Source organism: Lithobates pipiens, unplaced genomic scaffold, assembly GCF_037356315.1.
Source record: "Lithobates pipiens isolate NorthernLeopardFrog02 unplaced genomic scaffold, aLitPip1_a1.2 Scaffold_8, whole genome shotgun sequence".
NCBI lineage: Eukaryota > Metazoa > Chordata > Amphibia > Anura > Ranidae > Lithobates > Lithobates pipiens.
Genome location: NW_027507903.1, coordinates 289,381,567 through 289,405,737, shown reverse-complemented (window position 1 = coordinate 289,405,737; position 24,171 = coordinate 289,381,567). Strand labels below are relative to the sequence as shown.

The 24,171-nt window shown below is 44.2% G+C and overlaps 1 protein-coding gene across 4 annotated transcripts; it reads right to left on the bottom strand.

Moving 5' to 3' along the window:
• LOC143962892 (uncharacterized) lies at positions 1-22,489 on the bottom strand. Of its 4 annotated transcripts, none has more exons than XM_077472382.1 (9): positions 22,332-22,489; positions 20,771-20,856; positions 20,077-20,142; positions 19,897-19,944; positions 17,833-17,883; positions 17,619-17,687; positions 15,848-15,895; positions 3,536-4,252; positions 1-113 (listed from the first exon to the last, which is right to left on the bottom strand). In XM_077472382.1, the coding sequence occupies exons 1-8, from the start codon at positions 22,378-22,380 to the stop codon at positions 3,542-3,544; spliced, it is 1,128 nt and encodes a 375-aa protein (XP_077328508.1). In that variant the 5' UTR covers positions 22,381-22,489; the 3' UTR covers positions 1-113; positions 3,536-3,541. The 4 variants fall into 4 exon arrangements, with proteins under 4 accessions (XP_077328508.1, XP_077328509.1, XP_077328510.1 ...); XM_077472383.1 differs by having other exon boundaries at positions 17,619-17,684; XM_077472384.1 differs by lacking the exon at positions 20,077-20,142.
• Positions 22,490-24,171: the final 1,682 nt, after the last annotated feature.

The following is a 24,171-nucleotide window of genomic DNA, read 5'->3' as shown; positions in this document are numbered from 1 at the left end:
TCATGTACTGCTTTATATTAAATTTATTCAAGTTGTGATTAGCTTTGATCTAAACTATTTTAGTAAAAAATGTCAGTTATTTCCAGTCGGAGTGGAATTTCGCTGTTCTTCCTCTGAAATGAAAAAAAAAAAGGTACATGTCAATAAATTATTTCTAATGGATCTGATTTCAAAGTGACAGTTTTATTTTTGACCATTCAACTAACATTATTCAGTTTAGCTCTACTCCCTGACTTAAAAAAATAATAGTGGTGCTTTTTGCAATGTAGGGTAAAGCAAGTTTCACCCAGCTATTCTCTCCCCAGCTACTAAAGCCCCATACACACTCAGATTTTCTGCTGATTTTTTTCCATCAGATTTACCAAAACCATATAATAAGAGGTCAGACCTTAGGAGTTCCAAATTGTATGCAATCAGGCAGGCCCTTGCACTACATGGTTTTGGTAAATCTGAAGATAGAAATCAGCAGAAAATCTGATAGTGTGTATGGGGCAATATACTGTCCTTCTCTAATCTGTTGTTAGTTTCACAAATGGGCATGCAGAGGAGAAGTCTGATCCAAGCTCCAAATTGCTCTGGTCAGAGCTTACACTGGGGCTAGGTACTCTCTCATTGCCCAACCTGACCATACTGGTTCCTGTCTTTGGTCATTTAGATATTCAGATGTGTAACAGAAAGGAGGTGTGTTCCCCAATGCACTTTGGCCAATGGTTTAAAAAATAACCTTTATTAGGATTTTTCAATCAAATATGTATATAAATGTGTACATTTACCCATTTTAAGGGAGGTTTAAAGTCTCTCTTGGGGTAGGGTATAGGAGAGTATGCAGCGGTCACTTGTCTTTAGATATCCAGCACAGTTTTGTGAGAGTAAAGTGAATAAGTAAACTGGTATTAAACCCAAAAATAAGAAAAAATTACTAAATTGCAGCTGAGCTTATCAATTCTTTGATGTGATGGCTGCATTCATCTTCTTTTGTTAGGCTTTGTTCCCCTTTTCACCTGGTAATTCAGCCAATAAGCCTGTTATTTATCAACATATTCCCTCCTCACCGTCTATCAAACACCTCTGAGTTTTTTGATCGCTTTTCATAGGAGCAAAAGCCACATATGAACAAGACCTAACAGGCTAAGCTATTCAGATAAAGTAGCAGTTAGAGGGTTGAGACTAACCATTTAACACTGACAAGGGTGATTACAATAATCACCACTTATTCTTTATATAAAACCATTATCCCAAAAGGAAAAAAAAACAGTTTCTGTAAATGCTTACAAAGTGTTAGCTCAGCTTCAATTTGTTAGTCAAGTCCATTTAAATCTGCTGTCTAAAGCCCCGTACACACGATGGGATTTTCTGCTGATGTTTGTCTTCAGATTTACCAAAACCATATAATATGAGGTCAAACCTTAGAAGTTTCAATGTGTATGTAATCAGGCAGGCCCTTCTACTACATGGTTTTGGTAAATCTGAAGACAAAAATCAGCAGACAATCTGATAGTGTGTATGGGGCTTAACACTACCCTCTCCCTAGACAAATAATGCTGCTGTCTTCAGGTGTCTGCTTTAATACTTCATCCAGGATGCAGACACCCTAAGACAGGAAGTGTGATACTGGCAGGATCACCGGGTGAAAAAAAAGGGGGAAAAAACATAAAAAGGAAACTAGCTGACCACCACATCTAAGGATTAGTAAGCTGCTGCAAGTTAAATTTGTATTTTTGGGTTTAATACCACTCCCCCCTTAAACTGCTGCCCCCATACATGGAATTTCCACTTATCTGGTTCCTCCCCCCCTCCGGTGTCACATTTGGCACCTTTCGGGGGGGGGGGGGGAGCAGATACCAGTCTAATCCAGGTATTTGCTCCCACTTCCTGTGAAAGAGCGCTGCAGAATCCATGGCTATCTACACCATGTCCGGCCCCTCCTCCACAGGAGGGACAGATCAGCAGATCGTGTGAGGACATCGCGGGCGCAATGGACAAGTAGGGGTCCTTAATTTATAAGTCATCAGCTGCAGTATTTGTAGCTGCTGAATTTTTATTTTATTTTTTTCGGCGGGACTCCGCTTTAAGTAATAATGTTAAATAATACACACCTGAAAAACACCCACATTTGCCAATCAGCTGGCTAAAATGTTCTGCCATATACCATACCGAGACCTGTCACCTCTTGCACTTACCTGTCTCATCTAAGAGTCTATGGGACATACTGGGGGGGGGGGGGGGGGGGGGAATTCAATAAAGGTGCTGCGCCACTTTCCTGCCATTAATCCCTCTTGTTAATATATTGTGCCAAATTCATAAAGGATTTCTGACACCTTTAGTTCTGACAGCGACTCATGCACCAAATTCAGGTAGTTCTAAAATGTGCCACTTTTGCATTGTGGCGCAATGAATGCAACAAATTCAAAATAAAATGTAGATACTATGGGGTTGATTTACTAAAGGGAAAAAGACTGTGCACTCTGCAAGTGCAGTTGCTCCAGAGCTTAGAAAATGGGCAGAAACTCTGCTGACTTCCATCATCCAATCATGTGCAAGTAAAAATGCTATTATTTTCATTTTTCTTGCACGTGATTGGGTACTCTTTGCAAAGCTAAGCCTTACCTCATTTACTAGTTTCTCGAGCAACTGCACTTACAGAGGGCAACTGCACTTTGCAAAGTGCACAATCTATTTACCTTTAGTAAATTAACCCCTTTGCATCTTATGAAAGTGTGAGTGTCTTCCATGCATTCTAAAAGTGGCGCAGAATGCGTTGAATTTAAGTACAAGTTCTAGACAGGTACATGAATTTGGCACATTCTTCTCCACTTCTAGAATGCATGAGAGACACTTTCGCAAAATCTATCTGGGCCAGTCTTTATGAATTCCAGGGACTGTATATAACCACAAGGCAGTGTTTCTTGAAGGTGTGTGTGTAAAGTACAGCAGCAGCATTGGGTGAGGGTGTGCCAGGGAGAAAAGACAGGTGAACAATGGGGAGACAGTGACAGAGATCGTCACTCTGTAACAGAAAGTGCCTAAGGGCTGGTTCACACTGCGGGCGATGCGAGGCGACACGACTTGCCTCGCCGCAATCTGACAAGTCGCCCCCGTTCTGTACAATGGAATTGTTCTGAGAGGAGCGACTCGAGTCGCTCCGACTCAGAAAAAAGGTTCCTGTACTACTTCTGGGCGACCTCGGGGCGACTTGCATTGACTTCTATACAGAAGTCATTTGCAAATCGCCGCTGAGGTCGCGGCAGGTCGCGGCGAGGCAAGTCGGTGTCGCCTCGCATCGCCCGCAGTGTGAACCGGCCCTAAACAAACACTTTCACCAAATGTTATTTTATTAAAAGCTGAAAATTTTTTAAAAATTCAACATTTTTAAATGACTTTAACAGGTTGCATTTATATGAGCTTATAGTAATTGAATTTCCATGGACTTTGTTTTTGACGGGCTAGGGAAAATGGTTGTATTCTGCATTCAAATGCTGTAACACAATAATTAATACATACTCTGAACCATCTGTCAAGTATTGTGACTGTTTACCTTTTACTATCCCATAAGTGATCCAAGAAGTCCTCCAGATTGTCCTCCGCCCAAAAGGCCTCCAGTGACACCACCAAGTAATCCCCCTGAGCCTTGTCCTTTATTCCCTCCTAGAACCCCTCCAGTAAGACCTCCAGCCAAGTTAGTTACACCACCAAGTAATCCATTACCTCCATTAGCTCCCCCAAGCAACCCTCCTAGCATTCCATTTTCTCCTAAAACTCCTCCAGTAAGACCCCCAGCCAAGCTAGTTAGACTATTAATCAATCCACCATTGGCTTGTCCTTTACCTCCCCCAAGCAAACCTCCTAGCAGTGCATCTCCTGCACCACCTCCTACTCCACATCCTTGACCCCCCCCTAACAAACCCCCCAGAGCGCCACCTAGTAAGCCACCTTTACCTCCACCTACTATTCCATCCAGCAACCCACCATTTAGCAAACTAAATACGCCACCTTGATTCCCTCCTAGCAATCCCATCAACCCATTACCTCCTCCTAACAAACTATTCGCTATGTGAGAAACTGGAGATAGTACATTTCCAACTGTTCCTCCTAACATCCCTACAACATTTAGCAATGGAGAAAGGTTATTTAGTAAATCTAACAGGCTGGTAACCCCTCCAAGTGCTCCTCCAAGAGAGCGGGTGAGTCGTCTGTGCCCACTTGGGCTGGAAGTTTCTTCTAAGGTAGCAGCTGCATTATTTCTCAGGATATCCTACATGAAATAAAATTAACATTGTTGTACTGGTTTTATTTTTTATCAATACATCACAACAATTCAGAACAAACAAAAAATCGTCTAAGGCTCTATTCGCACCAATGCATTTTTTCAGGGCATTTCTTTAACATGTGTTCCTATGGAACACATTCACATCAATGCATTTTTGTGTCTCTGTGTTTTTGAAAAGGGTCAGGGACTTTTTAAAATGCAAAATTGTGCTTTTTTTGGTAGATAGATTTCAATGGAGAAGCTGCAGAAAAGCATGTAGTGCATTGTTACAGCAATTTTGCTGCGACTTGCGTTTTGCATTTTTAAATCTGCCCAAACAACAAATTTTCCAAAAAAAAGCATAAAAAATAACGTACACACTATTACCAAAAGTATTGGGACGCCTGTCTTTATATGCACATGAACATTAATGGCATCCCAGTCATAGTCTGTAGGGTTCAATATTGAGTTGGCCCGCCCTTTGCAGCTATAACAGCTTTAACCCTTCTGGGAAGGCTGTCCACAAGGCTTAGGAGTGTGTCTATGTTTGAGCATTCTGCCAGAAACACATTTGTTAGGTCAGGTACTTATGTGGATGAGAAGGCCTCGCTCGCAGTCTCTGCTCTGATTCAGCCCAAAGGTGTTCTATTGGGTTGAGGTCAGGACTCTGTGCAGACTAGTCAAGTTCATCCACTCCAAACTCACTCATCCATGTGTTTATGGACCTTGCTTTGCACTCTGGTGCACAGTCATGTTGGAACAGGTAGGGGCCATCCCCAAACTGTTCTCACAAATTTGGGAGTATACAATTGTCCAAAATGTCTTGGTATACTGATGCCTTAAGAGTTCCCTTCACTAGAATTAAGGGGCCAAGCCCAACCTCTGAAAAACAACCCCACACCATAATCCCCCCTCCACCAAATGATTTGGACCAGTGCACAAAGCAAGGTCCATAAAGATATGGATGAATGAGTTACTTGACTGACTTGCACAGAGTCCTGACCTCAACCAGATAGAACACCTTGGGGATGAATTAGAGTGGCGACTGTGAGCCAGGCCTTCTCGTTCAGATGAGTGCCTGACCTCACAAATGTGCTTCTGAAAGAATGGTCAAACATTCCCATAGACAGACTCCTAAACCTTGTGGACAGCCTTCCCAGAATAGTTGAAGCTGTTATAGCTGCAAAGAGTGGGCCAACACAATACTGAACTCTACAGACTAAGACTAAGATGCAATTAAAATTCATGTGCGTGGAAAGGCAGTCATCCTAATACTTTTGGTAATATTGTGCACGTTATCTGTGAATTAAAGAACAAGTCCTGACAAGGTGGAGCACTGTTTAGTAAGGATAAACTACTTGCAGTGTTCCATTTACTCCTTGCATGTTGCAGTGTGCACGTGCTGGGGTTCAGGAACAGTTGTTGCAGAGCCTTTGATAGGAAGTAGCTTATGTTCAACAATGCTCAGTAAACACTTTTAATAAAATTGAATATATCATATGTGATAGATGTACAGACGTGGAGACACACTGACATGTGAAGTAGTAACTTTCACTTATAGTTCACTTCAAACCAGACTCCAACAACCTACCTAAAATCCAACTGCCTCTGGCCTCCACTTAAAGAGGAAGTAAACCCTGATGGGTTTACTTCCTCTTTGTCTCCCTGCAATGGTAAAGCATAATGGGCTACTATGCACCGATGTCACCTCTGTCCCCTGTAGCACGGAGCGTCCACCTTCTTCCGGGTATCGTTGCTCCGGCCACTCACATCGCCGGAGCAGCGATGATGTCACTCCTGCGCATGCGCACGGGAGCCACCACTAATGGCATATCGCCATTAGCGGCAGCATACTCAGTGCGCCTGCGCGCCGCTGTCTACAGCGCATGAGTCGTAGACAGCGGTGCCTGTCTTTTTGTAAATATCTCCTAAACTGTGTAGGTTTAGGAGATATTTATTGGACCTACAGGTAAGCCTTAATCTAGGCTTACCTGTAGGTCAAAGTGGGTTGTAAGGGTTTACAACCACTTTAAGTAGCAGTGGCCCACTTATGTAGGGTTGCCACCTCATCCCTTTAAACCTGAAAACATATTGATTACACAGGTCCTGAGGCTAATTTAATGCAGATAAGGCACCAAAGAGTTTAATTACCACCTTAATCAGCCACAGAATCTGTGCAATTAATATGTGTTTGGGTTTAAAGGGATGAGGTGGCAACCCTATTTACAAGTTACTTTTAGGATCCATTGGACCCTAGAAGCGCCACTCAGCCCAGGGCTGATACACTTAACCCCCCTAGCGGTAATTCCGAGTCTGGCTCGGGGTAGGAATATACTGATAGGAGCGGTAACCCCGAGCCAGACTCGGGATGGCTTCGCTCGATGCAGGGGAGGACACAGGGATCGTTACTCACCTTGTCCCCTGGATCCAGCGATGTCCGCCGCGCTGTGCGATCGAGCTGTCCTCCGCTCGATTCACAGTGCCGAATGCCGCCGAGCTCCGTTCCCTGCGACGTTACGGCGCACGGGAGCGGAGAACGGCGGCAAATTCAAAAAAGTTAAAACACACAAAACACACACAGCACTGTAATCTTACAGATTACAGTGCTGTATTAAAAAATACACAACCCCTTTGTCCCTAGTGGTCTGTGCAATGCCCTGCATGCACTTTTATATTATAAATACTGTTTTTTACTGCCTGGAATTTGGAGATTGTCCATAGCAACCAAAAAGTGTCAATTTTTCAGTGTTTTAGGATTTTATTACATTATTGAATAAATGTTATTATTCTTTATTATATTATAAACTTTATCATACCCGGGATGTCCGCTAGACTCTGGTTTGAACAGATTTAAGAGCGTTATTCCTAAGAATTACAGGACTACAAAATAAAAGCCAGATTTCCGTGCAAAATAATTGTACCGCTTTCAGCACCTAATTTCAGACTGAATCATACCGCCAGGAAGGTTAATCTAATGCCCTGTAGTGATGGCCGAACGGTTCGCCCGGCGGTCGTTTCGCGGCGAATTTCCGACATTCGCGGTCCGCACGTTCGAACGCCTTTTTCCGTCGTTCGCCGCGGCGGACTTACGTGTTTAATGTATACAAGAACTTTAACCTTTGGTGACACGTTTATCATGTGATACAGGACAGCCAATTGAGACATGACAGCACATGGACACTTGTACATTCCCCCTAACCTATAAATACACCCGATCCGGTGGCCATTTTACATTCTTTCTTCTGTTAAGATAGGGACAGGTTCCTGTGTGGAGTAGGGAGAGATAAACCACTAGCTATTTGGTACACAAAAGTTCTTTTCAGGACTGGTATAGGTGTTAGGTGTTGATAGGTTTGCTGTGCTGCTGATTCTTGCAGCAGCCTGAGTGTCTTTTGTTAGTTTAGAGAAAGGGAAAGGACGGTGTATGCTACAGGGACAGCCAGATTAGTCTTTCATCATCATCATCATCATCATCATCATTAGCTGTTACTATCAAGGTCCACAAAAGAGCTGTTCCAGTAACCACTAATCGTTCTCTTTTTTTGCCAATTTGTATAGGGACAGGAAGGAAGCAGTGTTGTCAGGCAGTGAGGGTAATTTTAAAGACTTGCTGTTATTATTAGTTCCACAAAGGTTCTTTTCAGGACTGGTATCAGTGGTACAGTAATAGGCTTGTACATGTATAATATTCTTTCTTCCAAATATAGAAAGGATATTATACTTGACTGCTGCCCTTCTGCTGCAGTCTGCTAAACATTCACAACTCACTTGTTCCACAAAAGTTCTTATAAGGACTGGTAACTTGGTATAGGGTGCTACGGTACATAGGCTTGAGTGCGGTACAGTCTGCTGTTCTGTAAGGACCGCTATCGGTCCACAATAGATAGGGTTGACGTGCACCACTGCTGACCGCTGCCCTATACTGCAGCAGTCCTTCAGCGGTATAGGGACTGACGTACAGTCTGCTAATCACTAACACACAACCTGCTTGTTCCACAAAAGTTCTTATAAGGACTGGTAACTTGGTATAGGGTGCTACGGTACATAGGCTTGAGTGCGGTACAGTCTGCTGTTCTGTAAGGACCGCTATCGGTCCACAATAGATAGGGTTGACGTGCACCACTGCTGACCGCTGCCCTATACTGCAGCAGTCCTTCAGCGGTATAGGGACTGACGTACAGTCTGCTAAACACTAATACACAACCTGCTTGGTCCACAAAAGTTCTTATAAGGACTGGTAACTTGGTATAGGGTGCTACGGTACATAGGCTTGAGTGCGGTACAGTCTGCTGTTCTGTAAGGACCGCTATCGGTCCACAATAGATAGGGTTGACGTGCACCACTGCTGACCGCTGCCCTATACTGCAGCAGTCCTTCAGCGGTATAGGGACTGACGTACAGTCTGCTAAACACTAATACACAACCTGCTTGGTCCACAAAAGTTCTTATAAGGACTGGTAACTTGGTATAGGGTGCTACGGTACATAGGCTTGAGTGCGGTACAGTCTGCTGTTCTGTAAGGACCGCTATCGGTCCACAATAGATAGGGTTGACGTGCACCACTGCTGACCGCTCACCTATACTGCAGCAGTCCTTCAGCGGTATAGGGACTGACGTACAGTCTGCTAATCACTAACACACAACCTGCTTGTTCCACAAAAGTTCTTATAAGGACTGGTAACTTGGTATAGGGTGCTACGGTACATAGGCTTGAGTGCGGTACAGTCTGCTGTTCTGTAAGGACCGCTATCGGTCCACAATAGATAGGGTTGACGTGCACCACTGCTGACCGCTGCCCTATACTGCAGCAGTCCTTCAGCGGTATAGGGACTGACGTACAGTCTGCTAAACACTAACACACAACCTGCTTGGTCCACAAAAGTTCTTATAAGGACTGGTAACTTGGTATAGGGTGCTACGGTACATAGGCTTGAGTGCGGTACAGTCTGCTGTTCTGTAAGGACCGCTATCGGTCCACAATAGATAGGGTTGACGTGCACCACTGCTGACCGCTGCCCTATACTGCAGCAGTCCTTCAGCGGTATAGGGACTGACGTACAGTCTGCTAAACACTAATACACAACCTGCTTGGTCCACAAAAGTTCTTATAAGGACTGGTAACTTGGTATAGGGTGCTACGGTACATAGGCTTGAGTGCGGTACAGTCTGCTGTTCTGTAAGGACCGCTATCGGTCCACAATAGATAGGGTTGACGTGCACCACTGCTGACCGCTCACCTATACTGCAGCAGTCCTTCAGCGGTATAGGGACTGACGTACAGTCTGCTAATCACTAACACACAACCTGCTTGTTCCACAAAAGTTCTTATAAGGACTGGTAACTTGGTATAGGGTGCTACGGTACATAGGCTTGAGTGCGGTACAGTCTGCTGTTCTGTAAGGACCGCTATCGGTCCACAATAGATAGGGTTGACGTGCACCACTGCTGACCGCTGCCCTATACTGCAGCAGTCCTTCAGCGGTATAGGGACTGACGTACAGTCTGCTAAACACTAATACACAACCTGCTTGGTCCACAAAAGTTCTTATAAGGACTGGTAACTTGGTATAGGGTGCTACGGTACATAGGCTTGAGTGCGGTACAGTCTGCTGTTCTGTAAGGACCGCTATCGGTCCACAATAGATAGGGTTGACGTGCACCACTGCTGACCGCTCACCTATACTGCAGCAGTCCTTCAGCGGTATAGGGACTGACGTACAGTCTGCTAATCACTAACACACAACCTGCTTGTTCCACAAAAGTTCTTATAAGGACTGGTAACTTGGTATAGGGTGCTACGGTACATAGGCTTGAGTGCGGTACAGTCTGCTGTTCTGTAAGGACCGCTATCGGTCCACAATAGATAGGGTTGACGTGCACCACTGCTGACCGCTGCCCTATACTGCAGCAGTCCTTCAGCGGTATAGGGACTGACGTACAGTCTGCTAAACACTAATACACAACCTGCTTGGTCCACAAAAGTTCTTATAAGGACTGGTAACTTGGTATAGGGTGCTACGGTACATAGGCTTGAGTGCGGTACAGTCTGCTGTTCTGTAAGGACCGCTATCGGTCCACAATAGATAGGGTTGACGTGCACCACTGCTGACCGCTGCCCTATACTGCAGCAGTCCTTCAGCGGTATAGGGACTGACGTACAGTCTGCTAAACACTAATACACAACCTGCTTGGTCCACAAAAGTTCTTATAAGGACTGGTAACTTGGTATAGGGTGCTACGGTACATAGGCTTGAGTGCGGTACAGTCTGCTGTTCTGTAAGGACCGCTATAGGTCCACAATAGATAGGGTTGACGTGCACCACTGCTGACCGCTCACCTATACTGCAGCAGTCCTTCAGCGGTATAGGGACTAAGAGTTTTGTCACAGGGTCATTTAAAAAATGACATGCAGAGGAAGAGGCAGGCCCTTCCGCAGGGGTGGTAGGGGTAGGGCAGGAGCAACAGGCTTGAGCCAAAGTGGGAAGTTGCAGAAGGTGCGTTCAATTACTTTAAAGGATGCACCAGACTTGGTTGAGTGGCTCGCTCAGCCTTACTCTTCTGCACCCTCCTCATCCTCTCGATCTGCACCCTCTTCTTCACTCTCTGCTATGTGCACCCCCAAAGACACTACCACCAACAACACGACCACCACCACCACCACCACATACCTTCCGCTTGAGTCACTGGAATTATTTTCCGATCCATATCAAGAGGACATTTCTGATGCGCAGCCACTCTTGGTATTGGATCAGGAAGAGGAGGTAGCAACAAGCGCTACTCAGCAGTCTGACGCCAGTACCCAGATCAGCCCAAGGAGGAGGTTGGTCCCCGGTGTTGCTGCCTACTCTACTTATAGCGGTGGGGAAGGTGACGTTGATGATGACGTGTCTAGTGATGTCACGTGGGTGCCCACAAGAGAGGAAGAGGAGGGGAGTTCAGAGGGAGATATGGACCAGCAGATAGGGAGGAGAAGCAGCAATGACTTACATTGCACAGCAGGGACAAAGCAGACTGCAAATGTATCAGGAGCGAGTCATCGACCATGTACGGTCACATCTGGCGCTCCCAGGACACCGGCACATGGCTCCGCAGTGTGGGCTTTTTTTAACGTGTCCGCTGCTGACAATAGCGTTGCCATCTGCAATCTTTGCAGTCAACGCGTTAGTCGCGGTAAGCCCAATACTCACCTAGGGACGACCGCCTTAAGAAGGCACATGAGCAGCCATCACCGAGCCCAGTGGGAGCAACGGAACACACAAAGCCACACTGCAGGCTCTCACCGTCCAGCCTCGTCTTCTACTTCTCCTTCTCCTCTCTCCTCACAATTGTCCTCCACTCCACCTTCCATCACGCCAAGCTCACATTTTCCTGCAAAAAGGCAGGCTTCCGTGGGCCTAATGTTTGAGCGTAAAAAAATGATGACGCCGGATAACCCTCTTGCCCAACGGTTGGCGGCTGGCTTGTCAGAACTCATAGCCCGCCAACTACTGCCATATAAACTGGTGGACTCGGAGGCCTTTCGCAAATTTGTGGCCATTGGAACACCACAATGGAAGGTCCCAGGAAGGAAGTATTTCTCAGAGAAGGGCATCCCAGAGCTATATGGCCATGTTCAGCGGCAAGTGAATGTATCTCTGGCACACAGTGTCGGTGCCAAGATACATCTGACCACAGACACGTGGTCTAGCAAACACGGGCAGGGAAGGTATATCAGTTTTACTGCCCACTGGGTGAACCTTCTGACGGCCGTCAAGCATGTAACCCGTGGCACCCGTGTAGATTTGGTTTTACCGCCACGGATTGCATGCAGGCCTGACTCTTCTTCTCCTCCTCCTACTCCATCCTCCTCCCTCTCCTCCTCAGCTGCCTCCTCCTTTTCCGCTGCTAGCGTCTCTTCCACTGCACCGCCCAAGCTCCCCAGAACCTATTCCACATGCCAGGTGAGACGTTGCCATGCCGTGCTGCGTCTGTTGTGCCTGGAAGCAAAGAGCCACACTGGCCCGGCACTCCTTTCAGCTTTGCGTTCACAGGCAGATGAGTGGCTAACACCGCTCAATTTGACAGTTGGTAAAGTGGTGTGTGACAACGGTGCCAATCTGCTTAGCGCATTGAAACAGGGCAAAATCACGCACGTGCCGTGCATGGCACACGTCTTAAACTTGGTCGTGCAGCGATTCCTTGTCAAATACCCTGGGGTCCAGGACATCTTGCGGCAGGCAAGGAAAATCTCGGCCCATTTCAGAAGATCTTACACGGCCATGGCTCGCCTTGCTGACATTCAGCGGCGACACCATCTGCCGGTCAGACGTCTTATTTGCGATTGCCCGACGCGATGGAACTCAACCTTCTATATGCTTGATAGGCTGCTCCAGCAGAAACGTGCAGTTAACGTCTACCTGTATGAACTCTGCGAAAGAAACGGTTCTGGGGAGCTGGGTTTTTTTTCACCGCGCCAGTGGCTGCTCATGCGCGACACATGCAGACTTCTGCGGCCATTTGAGGAGATCACCAAACTGGTCAGTCGCAGCCATGGCGCCATCAGTGACATGGTACCTTATGCCTTCTTTCTGGAGCGTGCATTGCGTCGTGTCATTGATCAGGCTGTGGAGGAGCAGGAGCGGGAAGATGAGGAAGTCGCAATGCTGGATGAATTCCCAGGGGGGGCTACTCTATCTGAGACAAGTCAACAACAGGAGTCTGATGAGGAGTCAGAGGAGGATGGTGCCGGGGCGGATGAGCAGGAGCAAGAAGAGCATGCTTTAAACCTTTCTGGGATCCCTGTTGTGCGAGGATGGGGAGAGGAGAATGAAGAGGACGACATTATCCTGGATGATGAGCAGGAGCCAGGCCACCACACCGCTTCCACTTTAGTGCAAATGGGGGCCTTCATGCTCCAGTGTTTTAATAGGGACCCCCGTATAAAAAGCATGAGGGTCAAGGACCAGTACTGGGTGGCAACGTACTTAGACCCCCGGTACAAACACAAAATGGCGGAAATGTTACCGCCGTCGCAGAGGGCTGTCAGAATGCAGCACTTCCAGGCCTTGCTTCGAGAAATGCTGCATTCTGCTTTTGCGTGCGCTGGCAGAGGAGCAATTCCCACTCCCAGAGAAGGATTTGCGGGTACCAATCCAACAGCGCCTGCAAGAAGAGGCCGGTTTGAAGATGTGTTGGTGACTTCGGATATGAGGTCATTCTTTCAGCCGACCCATCGACAGGTGTCATCCGGATCCAGCATCAGGGAACGCCTAGACCGTCAGGTGTCCGACTACATTGGGTTAACGGCCGATGTGGACGCTCTGAGGAGTGATGAACCCCTAGACTACTGGGTGGGCAGGCTTGACCTCTGGCCAGAGCTTGCCCAATTTGCAATCGAACTGTTGGCTTGCCCCTCATCCAGTGTCCTGTCCGAAAGGACGTTCAGCGCAGCAGGGGGGATTGTGACCGATAAGCGTACTCGCCTAGCTCACCACAGTGTTAACTACCTCACATTTCTAAAAATGAATGAGGCATGGATCTCGGAGGAATTCAACACATGTGATCAGTAGACCATGTATATGTCTATAAACAATTTTTGGAATCAAGCACACAGACCTTCTTAATTCATTTGGCTCACTTCCCTGACCCAAAAAAGCACACCGTACTATATGCCCCTACCCTCCTCTTTGAAGAGGTTGAGCGGTGTCATATTTCTACTGGGGCTGCTTATTATGAGGGGTTCCCACCATCCCTGTGCTGTGCTGACTTCCTCCTGGGTGTTCTTATTATGAGGGGCTCCCACCATCCCTGTGCTGTGCTGACTTCCTCCTGGGGGTTCTTATTATGAGGGGATCACACCATCCCTGTGCTGTGCTGACTTCCTCCTGGGGCTGCTTACGGTGCTGCTGTCAGCGCTGTATGTCACGGAGCTGCTGTCAGCGCTGTATGTCACGGAGCTGCTGTCAGCGCTGTATGTCACGGAGCTGCTGTCAGCGCTGTATGTCACGGAGCTGCTGTCAGCGCTGTATGTCACGGAGCTGCTGTCAGCGCTGTATGTCACGGAGCTGCTGTCAGCGCTGTATGTCACGGAGCTGCTGTCAGCGCTGTATGTCACGGAGCTGCTGTCAGCGCTGTATGTCACGGAGCTGCTGTCAGCGCTGTATGTCACGGAGCTGCTGTCAGCGCTGTATGTCACGGTGCTGCTGTCAGCGCTGTATGTCACGGAGCTGCTGTCAGCGCTGTATGTCACGGAGCTGCTGTCAGTGCTGTATGTCACGGAGCTGCTGTCAGCGCTGTATGTCACGGAGCTGCTGTCAGCGCTGTATGTCACGGAGCTGCTGTCAGCGCTGTATGTCACGGTGCTGCTGTCAGCGCTGTATGTCACGGAGCTGCTGTCAGCGCTGTATGTCACGGAGCTGCTGTCAGCGCTGTATGTCACGGAGCTGCTGTCAGCGCTGTATGTCACGGAGCTGCTGTCAGCGCTGTATGTCACGGAGCTGCTGTCAGCGCTGTATGTCACGGTGCTGATGTCAGTGCTCTGTATTACGGTGCTGCTGTCAGTGCTCTGTATCTCCTGCACCCTCTTGTTTGCCTACCCTGGTCCCTGACCTTCCCTCTCCTCCATTGCCTTCATTAGCTCCATAGTCCTGAATTGTCAGAACAATTTCCCAAATAAAAAAAAAATGCTTGTAGTTATCGATCCCAAATTCACCTCATACATGTATTATGCTATTGTCCAGGTGGTGGGACTACGTGCTACCCCCTAATAATTACCCCGTGGCCGCAAATTCGACCTAAAGGTTTGCGAAATTCGCCTCCCATTGAAGTCAATGGAGCCCGCGGCGAACGGTCGTTTTCGCGAACGTTTGTGTCCGTTCGCGTTTCGCGTTCGCGAAACGTCCCGTCGGAAGTTCGTCCATCACTAATGCCCTGTACACAAGGTCGGACATTCCAATGACAAAATACGTCAGATTTTTTCTCATGGATTTTGGCCCAAACTTGTCTTGCATACACACAGTTGCACAAAGTTGTCGGCAAATCCAATTGTTCAGAACGAGGTGACGTATAATACGTACAACGGGACTATAAATAGGCCAGTAGCCAATAGCTTTCGTCTTGTAATTTCTTCTGAGCATGCGTGGCACTATGTCCGTCGGAAATTGTCTACACATGATCGGAATTTAAACAATTGGATTTTGTTGTCGGAAAATTTTAGATCCTGCTCTAAAACTTTGTGTGTCGGAAATTCCATCGGAAAAAGTCTGATGGAGCCCACACACGATCGGATTTTCCGACAACGCGATCCGATCGCACATTTTCCGTCAGAAAGTCCGACCGTGTGTACAGGGCATTACACTATCTGTAATGCCTTCAGGTTTTTGCACACTTATATTTATGTTTAAGGACAAAAAAAACAAAAACAAAATGAGAATGAAAACTTAAAAATACCAATCTTATCTCTAGGCTTTACCAATACTTACAATACATTTCAGAAACAGTTACACATGTTTTGGACCCATTTGTCTTCAAGATATACTATTTGTAATAAAATTACAGTAATCACCCACAACATAATGTATGATTGTACAGAAACCAGTTAGTGTTGATACAAGGAAAGCTTACCAGAAGTTTACAGAAAGATATTGGTATTTCAGTTTTATGTAGATGTCTCTGCAAAAAGAATACACTAAGTTAAGCAGAAGGATGACACTTTATACAGGAATAATTACCAATATATTTGTAACCTGCATTGCTTTGAAACTTCAGTAAACTGTGCTATAGTACAATGGTCTCCAAACTGCGACCCAGGGGCTGGATGCAGCCCTTTACCTGCCTTTATCCAGCCTTTTCCTCCCACTGGTCATATGAAGCTTCAATACAAGGATTTTTGGAAGTGCAGCCGCCCGGAATTATTTCCTTATGATACATAGAATGCGAGCTGGGCTAGCACCTGGCTAGTGTGTGTGGGCATTAACCAGAGACTCACCTGGAGCAGCTTTTTTTGTAATAATGGGGTATATCTGCTGTTACTGACACCAACGATGGTGCAATATTCCTCCCACTGACATCAATGGTGAGACACTATTCCTTCCACTGACACCAAGGATGAGGCACTATTCCTCCCACTGACACCAACAATGGGGCACTTATCCTCCCACTGACACCAACAATGGGTCACTATTCCTCCTACTTACACCAATGATGGGGCACTATTCCTTCCATTGTCACCAAGGATGAGGCACTATTCCTCCCACTGCCACCAACGACGGGGCACTATTCCTCCCCTAATGCCAAAGATGCACTATTCACTCCCACTGACGCTAGGACAATTTCAACTCCCAATGGCCACAGTCCAGCCCCCCTAAAGTCAGAAGAACAGTAAACTGGCCCTTTGGTTAGAAAGTTTGGAGACCCCTGCTATAGTATATGAATATACAGTATGCTATATTACAGTTTCTGGATTCAGCATGCTGGAAGGAAGACATTTTTCAGGGGTTACCCACTTTCAATGAAAAGGGGTAGACTACTTTTAAAAGCTGTGAACTGAAGAACTGAATCTGCAGAATTGGAGCTTTAGAATCTGCTTGATTTCATCTAAAGGCTGTACCTAGACAGCAATAGAAAGCTGAAAAAAGGTCCTTACCCTTTCCCAGTCTATCCAAACTGGAAAGGGGTTTGAATGGAGTTAAAGCCCAACTCATAGTTACATTGTTAGTCTGGTTGAAAAAGTCCATCTAGTTCAACCAATAAAATGGGAAACTTTGTTTTACAATCCTAAATACACAATCCCATACCCACACCTAATTCAGAGGAAAGCATCCCCCCCCCCCCCCCCCCCAAGCATATAAAGATCCAAATTGCTTCAGTAGGTGAAAGAATTCCTTCCTGATCCCCCAAGAAGCTATTGGAAATTCCTTTGCACATGTGCCTGCACTGCAAGGGTTAACTGCTTATTTAGTCGAGGGCTGCAAAAACATTTTTACTTACTTGATCCACTGCTTCTCCGGCAGACAGCACTCCCCACTACTCTGACACTGGACTGTCCCTCAACGTCAATACATCCAATGCAAGGATATGGACCCTACATGGATCTTGATAATGTCAGGACCTTAAACAACTGCAGCATGGGGAAGAAGACTCTGCAGGGACCAGTCCAGTAGTGCAGAGGAACAGAGGATCGGGTAAATTAATCTATTTTTCCATGCCCTCTACACCCAAATTAGCAGTGAGCCCATCAAGTAGGGCTGCAAAAAGTCCTGGAATTCAACTTTAAACTTATGTCACAGTATTTTTATTCCTGTGCTTATTCCCTAATAACACTTTACAGTAGTCAATACCACTGTAAAAAGGCCTGAGAAATTTGGTCATTCGCATTATTGAAAGTTGGTTTTACCAGAAGCTGCTTCGCTTTCAGTGTCAGCTTTTGTAATGCTCCTTCAAGGTCGTTGTCTAGCTCCTCCTGCTAAAAGTAAACAAAACACCAATTAATAGGAATATATATATATATATATATATATACACACACACATATATGCTGTATATGCATGCATGCTAAATATATCAGAAAGCTTGAAAAGTGAGGTCAATTATAAAATTGATTCTCTTACTATATTTGTGTCCGGTCCCAAAAAGTCACGTTGGGTGCAACCTGTGATATTCTAATGTAAGAAGTGAAAGATTAATCACAGTCAGAGTTGTTCAGAACTTCAACATGGTAAAACACAACTAAATACCCTAAAACTACTTATAGCATTATATATAAACAAAGAACCAGTTTTAAAGCATGCAGGTAAATGCCTGTTTGAAATACATACTGCAAATGTAACTAAGAGCAGCCATCTGGTCATGCAGGTATTTCTTGGACCTGGGCTAAAGTAAAATTTTCCTAAGAGAAACAGGTACCCCTAGCCAGATAGCGTAGACAGGTCCTGGACCTGGGTTAAGGTACACCTTTTCTAAAAGAAACAGGTAGCCCTGGCCAGGCAGCCTGTACAAAAAGGGTAAAGAAAGAGGTACCTTCTAAGTATGGACTGTAGAAACTTTATGGTACAAAAAATAAAAACAAACACTCACATTGAGGTTAAAAAAACTATCAGCATGAGCAAAATCCTGCAGCGGTGCGTCTTCTTGCTCGCTGGTTCAACAGGCTGTGTCACTCAGGAACCCATAGAAAGCCATCTGCCAGCTCTGTACACTCTGTGGCTCAGATGGTAATACAGAGGAGTGATCTGAGATGCTCATGGACAGCATGCTTTACAAAGGAGCACGCCTGTCCATTCCACTGACAGTGCGCAGGCTCGGAAATGGCTTTGCAAACACTTCCGGTGACGTCAGACACCGATGCGGTCCATCAGCACCTCAGACCTCTCCTCTGTATTACCATCTGAGCCACAGAGTGTACCGAGCCGGCGGATGGCTTTCTATGGGTTCCTGAGTGACACAACCAGTGAGCAAGGAGATGCACCAACTGAAGGATTTTCCTTATGCAGATCTTTTTAAACTCAAATGTTTTTTTTATTTATTGCACCATAAGGTTTCTACCGTTCATACTTAGAAGGCACCTCTTTCTTTACCCTTTTTCTACATGTTTTGGAGTGAGCTTCTGCTACCCTGAAGAGGCCTGTCCTGAATTATGGACCCTTTCTTCTTCACCCCTGGATATCACCATCCATCTTGCAATCCTGCACGGTTTGTGTTCTCCCCTGATCCATACCTGTTAAAATAACAGACTCAGGTTCTCTAGCATCAGTTGAACTACAGTTTGCACCAGAACCACCCCCATTCAGACAGCATGTACAGGTCCTGGACCTGCAGGGTTAAAATGGACCTTTCCCAAGAGAACATTTCAGATGCTAATGTTAACCTTCTTTTGGGAATGTTAGTTGCTCAGCTGTTATGCTTCAGTTATGACTAGTACAGCACTAGTCAGTTTACAGTTTAAAAACAAGTATGCAGCTCAAAAGCATCATAGTAAGGTCAGAATTTATTTTTCCACATACATGCTCTAGGCCAGTGTTTCTCAACCTTGTCAGTCAGGCCACCCATTAAAATGCTGGACAATCTCAGTTTCAGCACCCCATTTGAAAATGTAAAACATGAAACTAATGGTTTTACATAAACCAGCAACATCCACACATGTAGGACACCCAATGTGATTTATTTTTCCAAAGCTCAGGTTCTTACAATATATTAGCTATATGTAAAGATGTATGGACATATCTTCAAAATAATATTAGACTGTTCGTAATGATCATATATTTCATATTTCTAGTTTGCAACCTTGTCTACATTTTAGACCAATATTATATAGCTGTCATAATATCTGATGACAGCTGGAAACCTTGCCAAAGGACAACACATAATGGGGTTGATTTACTAAACCCGGAGATTGTAAAATCTGGTGCAGCTCTGCATAGAAACCAACTTCCATTTTTTTTTTTTCACCAAAGCTTTATTGAACAAGCTGAAGTTAGAAGCTGATTGGCTACCATGCACAGCTGCACCAGATTTTGCACTCTCCAGTTTTAGTAAATCAAACATATATCTTTTTAAAATAAGCATTTTCTTTTTAGCCAAATGAAAAACTTAAACAGTGTATAGTGCATTTGAACAGTGTATAGTGTAAGCTGCCATCTACGCTTCTAATAATGAATATAAGTATTGTTCCTTACCACAATTTCTTCGACGAATTCAATTAATTCTTCTTTGTTTTTTGGAATCTAATAAACATGTTTTAATAAGTTAAAATTTGTTTACTTAATGATCCCTAATAAAAGAATGGCCAACTCCCCCACCCGTACAACCACCATTAGCCAAAATACTCAGCAAGTGACATTAAAATTTGTTTTTACCATGTATTTGGGCCAAGTACACAGGAAGTCGACCAGTACCATTTTAGCATCATCCTTCCTTGCTCCCTAAAATGTAATAGGAAAGTAAAACTAAGCAGGTGTGTACAGCATTTAACAGCTTACGTTTGTCCAAAGGAACTATACATGAACAATATAAAAAGTTTAGCAAATATGCCCAAAAAATACAATTCGTCTCTTCATTCTGTACATACTGTAGGATTAAAAAGTGTCCTTATCATGTCCTTATCCCACCAACCCATCTCTGCTGGTAACATTTCAGTTGACTACTGTATATAAAATTGGGCACTGCAACAATTTATAGAAGAGAGAAACAGAGAGATGTCTAGGAATTGATACTTTAAGGGGTTGATTTATCAAAGACAAATGAACTGTTCACTTTGCATGGAAATGTTCACTTTGTATGGGAAATTTCCCTTAGGTTAGTAATTGTGGTGAACATTCAATTTTCAAAAAATACCCAATAAAGTACAGAAAAAATAAAAAACGAACTGTAATTTGCTTGCACGTGAATGGATGATGGAAGTCAGCAGAGCTTCAGCTCATTAAACAAGCTAAATTAATTCTCTTACAAAGTGCAAATCTCTTTGCCTTTAGTAAATCAGCCCCCTAGGCTTACTCACACAAAGTTTATACGTAATTAGTTTTCATCAACGTACTTTAATCTTTAACTTACTGTTAGCGTTGCCAGGCAACTAAACTTTCGGGCAGAGTTGTCTTCATCACTGTTAGCATGAGGAACGTAAAGTGAGGTGCCAGGGGCTGGAATACCATAAATATGCTTATAAAGTGGGTGATAAATTCAGCTTGTTATTGTGATAATAATACTTCTAGTTATAGTTCATATTCCTGTAGGCTACAATTGAGGGCCTAGCTTAGCAATGACAAACATTTTATTATTATTGCCCTGAAATAAAATAATTTTCAGTGGAAAACTAGGCTGTCTTTAGAAAGAAAGGTGAATAAACTAGTGTTTTTTTTTCTAACAATGGCACATTTTGCAGCACATCGTTTCCACAGTACAGAAGCTTAATAAAAGAAAAGAAAATTACACATACCATTTTGAGACGCAGTTTGTATTTTCCACCAGTGTCTGTTCTTTTCGTACTGTATTTCTATTTCCCAACCATATTCAGTATCATTTACCAAATATAGATTGTGATTCATTAAGGTGCAATGAACCCTAAGCCCCCCAAAAGTGTACCTAGCGCTTACTTAGGTGTCCTCTCAATATTATTACATTTTATTTTAGCATGCCTTTAGATCATGTTATAAGCATCAGTCAAGGTGAACTAATTACAGACAGTCATAATCCTATACCTTTCATTTCAATTGTACCCTTATTTTTTTTTAATAATCCAGAATAAATGAAAACATTGGTGATACTCAATGTTTTCAACTTTGCTAAAAAAAAAAGGACTCCTCTCTATATATTTAATAAAAAATATTTTGACCTCAGAGTACCTATTTCAAAATGAACAAAAAGGTGTTCTGTTGTGATTAACATGACATTATGATTGGCTACACGTTTTATGTGTATCTGCATTTTAGAATATATAATCACTGCAAATAAAATAAAGAAAAAGATGATCTAGCAGATTCTAGCTCAAGTGATTTTCAAGCAAACTGTATAAGAAACTTACTGCTTGGGTGGAAGTAACAATTTTTCACATGACTTATTAGGATGCATTTTTTAGCAGCATTGTAAAATTGTTAAAAAAGCAGATAACGACCAATTATCAGGTAAAATATTAATCTTATGTAAGCTTCTGTTTCTTGTAAATTACTTAAAATAAAAAACATAATTAATTTAGTTATATTATTCATTTTATTATAACCCTGGAAAATTCTGCCATATTGTACAGAATAAATAGTTAGTTACAGCCAACCACTGCCCCTGAAGAGACTTTCTGCAATCACAGACACACCTATTTGGGTCAAATCTGGGTTAAAGGTAGGTAACCTGCCAATGTATTTTTGGCTTATGGATGGAAATTGAAGCACCCAGAGGAAAATTACAGAAACACGAATAAACATACAAACACCATGCAGATAGATTCCAGATCAACACCACTGCAAAGCAATAATGTACTTACCATGACACTTGGTCAATATAATTATTTTTTTATTAAAATAATTCTATTTTTATGGAAATTGAATTACATATATTGCATTTATTGAATTGTTTATATATTGCATTTAAAGCATGCCAATAAAGTTACTCAGTTGGTACTTACCAAAACAGCAGGTGGCAGCTACCAACAGAGCTGCGAAAATCATCTTCATTTCTAGTTAATCTGTAGTATGAGTCTTCAGTAGAACTACCAGTTAATGATCTGTACTACAGTGGTAGAGCTTTGGTCAATTTATATGAATTTCAAGCTTTAGATCATATAATACTAAATAAACATACCTAACGTGGTAAGATAGTGTGACAGCTATTTGGAAATATAAGAAGTTGTATTGTTAATCAAAAAGCTAACTTTCCACAGTGTGCCATGATGATCACAAAATAATGCCGTCATGTTTACTGTTTCTATTAAGTAGAACAAATCAGATGCTATCTTTAAAGTTTACCTGGCAGATTAAAGCTGGTGAAAACATAGTTTACTTCCAGGGTGTTGAAATTGGTAAATAGCAAGTCATTTTGGGGAAAGACCTAATTAAAGTGCACTTTTCTCATGCAGTCATACCAAATTAAGGCAGGTTAGGAAAAATACAAAAAAGCTGCCCAAAGACATCAGATGGTACTAAAGTCTAGTAAACACCATTTTTTTTTTTTTATGTTCGTTAGAACCCAACGGGTTCTGGTGGACCGTCTCTCATGCACATAGGCTGAATGTCGGACGATATTCAGCCTGTGAGTACTAGGCTTAAGAAGTGAAGGTATGATCTGAGTGTAGAAAGATCCTTCCATAGCTTGAGGGACATTAATAGTGATTAGCTGGGAAATCCTAATATGTGAGATTTTTTTCCTTGGAAGTGGTCATCCATGGATCTATAAAAGTCATAAAGTATTCATAACATAATTCATAAACATATTGCGCAAGGCTTGTGTAATAATAGCGTGACTACAGAAAAGCAGTCGGATCCTCCACTCGCTGTAACTAGAACAGCCTTTCTCAATCTTCTTACCCTGGAGAAAACCTTGAAAAATAGTTTGAGATCTCAGGAAACTATAAAACAGTGGCACAAAAGTTTCTGGTAGAGTCTTTTACATGTCCAGGTAAAAGGATCCTATAATAGGAACCCATAATCCCTGAAGGCTTGCACAACACTGCCCGCCGTGATGGGTGAAGTTTGGAATCTGTCTGTTTTCAGCAGTTCCTGCGACGAGGGCACTTAAGTGAAGATAATCCTATATATTACATATTGTGGGTTTCTTCTATGAGTAGTTGTATGTCTTACCTGGTTTCTGCCACTAGAGAGAGTAAGAGGCAAAGCTGGTGTATACTTACATGCCATCCAGGATACACGCTCAGTGAAGTTGGTTTGCCAAGCAGCTCACCTCCTCTGCTGCAGGCTCTGACACATTTCCATATAAAAGGGGGTCCCACGTAGTCTCACGGTTCCAAGAAAGGCCAGGCAGCGCCTCTGAGTGGTCCTCTTCTCCCTCTCTGGTTCTCGGCCTCCACCATGACAGTACTGCGCATGCAGGGGGTGCGGTTTTACGGCTAGTTCGGTGGGAAGGAAGGGGGGAGGGGTTGCGGCGCCATGCACGGCACACCAGTGCACAGGCACCAGGCGGCAAGTTTGAAAAGCCCAGAGCGCCAGAGCTCCTGTAAGCAGAGGACATAGAGCTGTGGGCTGTGAGCTTTCCAAGTGATTGGATCCAGGCAAACCTAAGACACCTACAATGCATCAGGTTGTGCAGTATTAGCATATATTTCATATTGTGAGACTATAGCGCAACAGTGATTGCATATGTACTAGTACCTCTGCTTTGAGCTTAGGACTATATTTCCTCGTAAGAGACTCCAAGAGATCACTGCCTATGCTAGGGGTACTAAGAATGCCTGCAGATAACCATCCCCCCCCCCCCTGCAAGACTGGAGCAAGCCTCACAGTGCCCCTGTC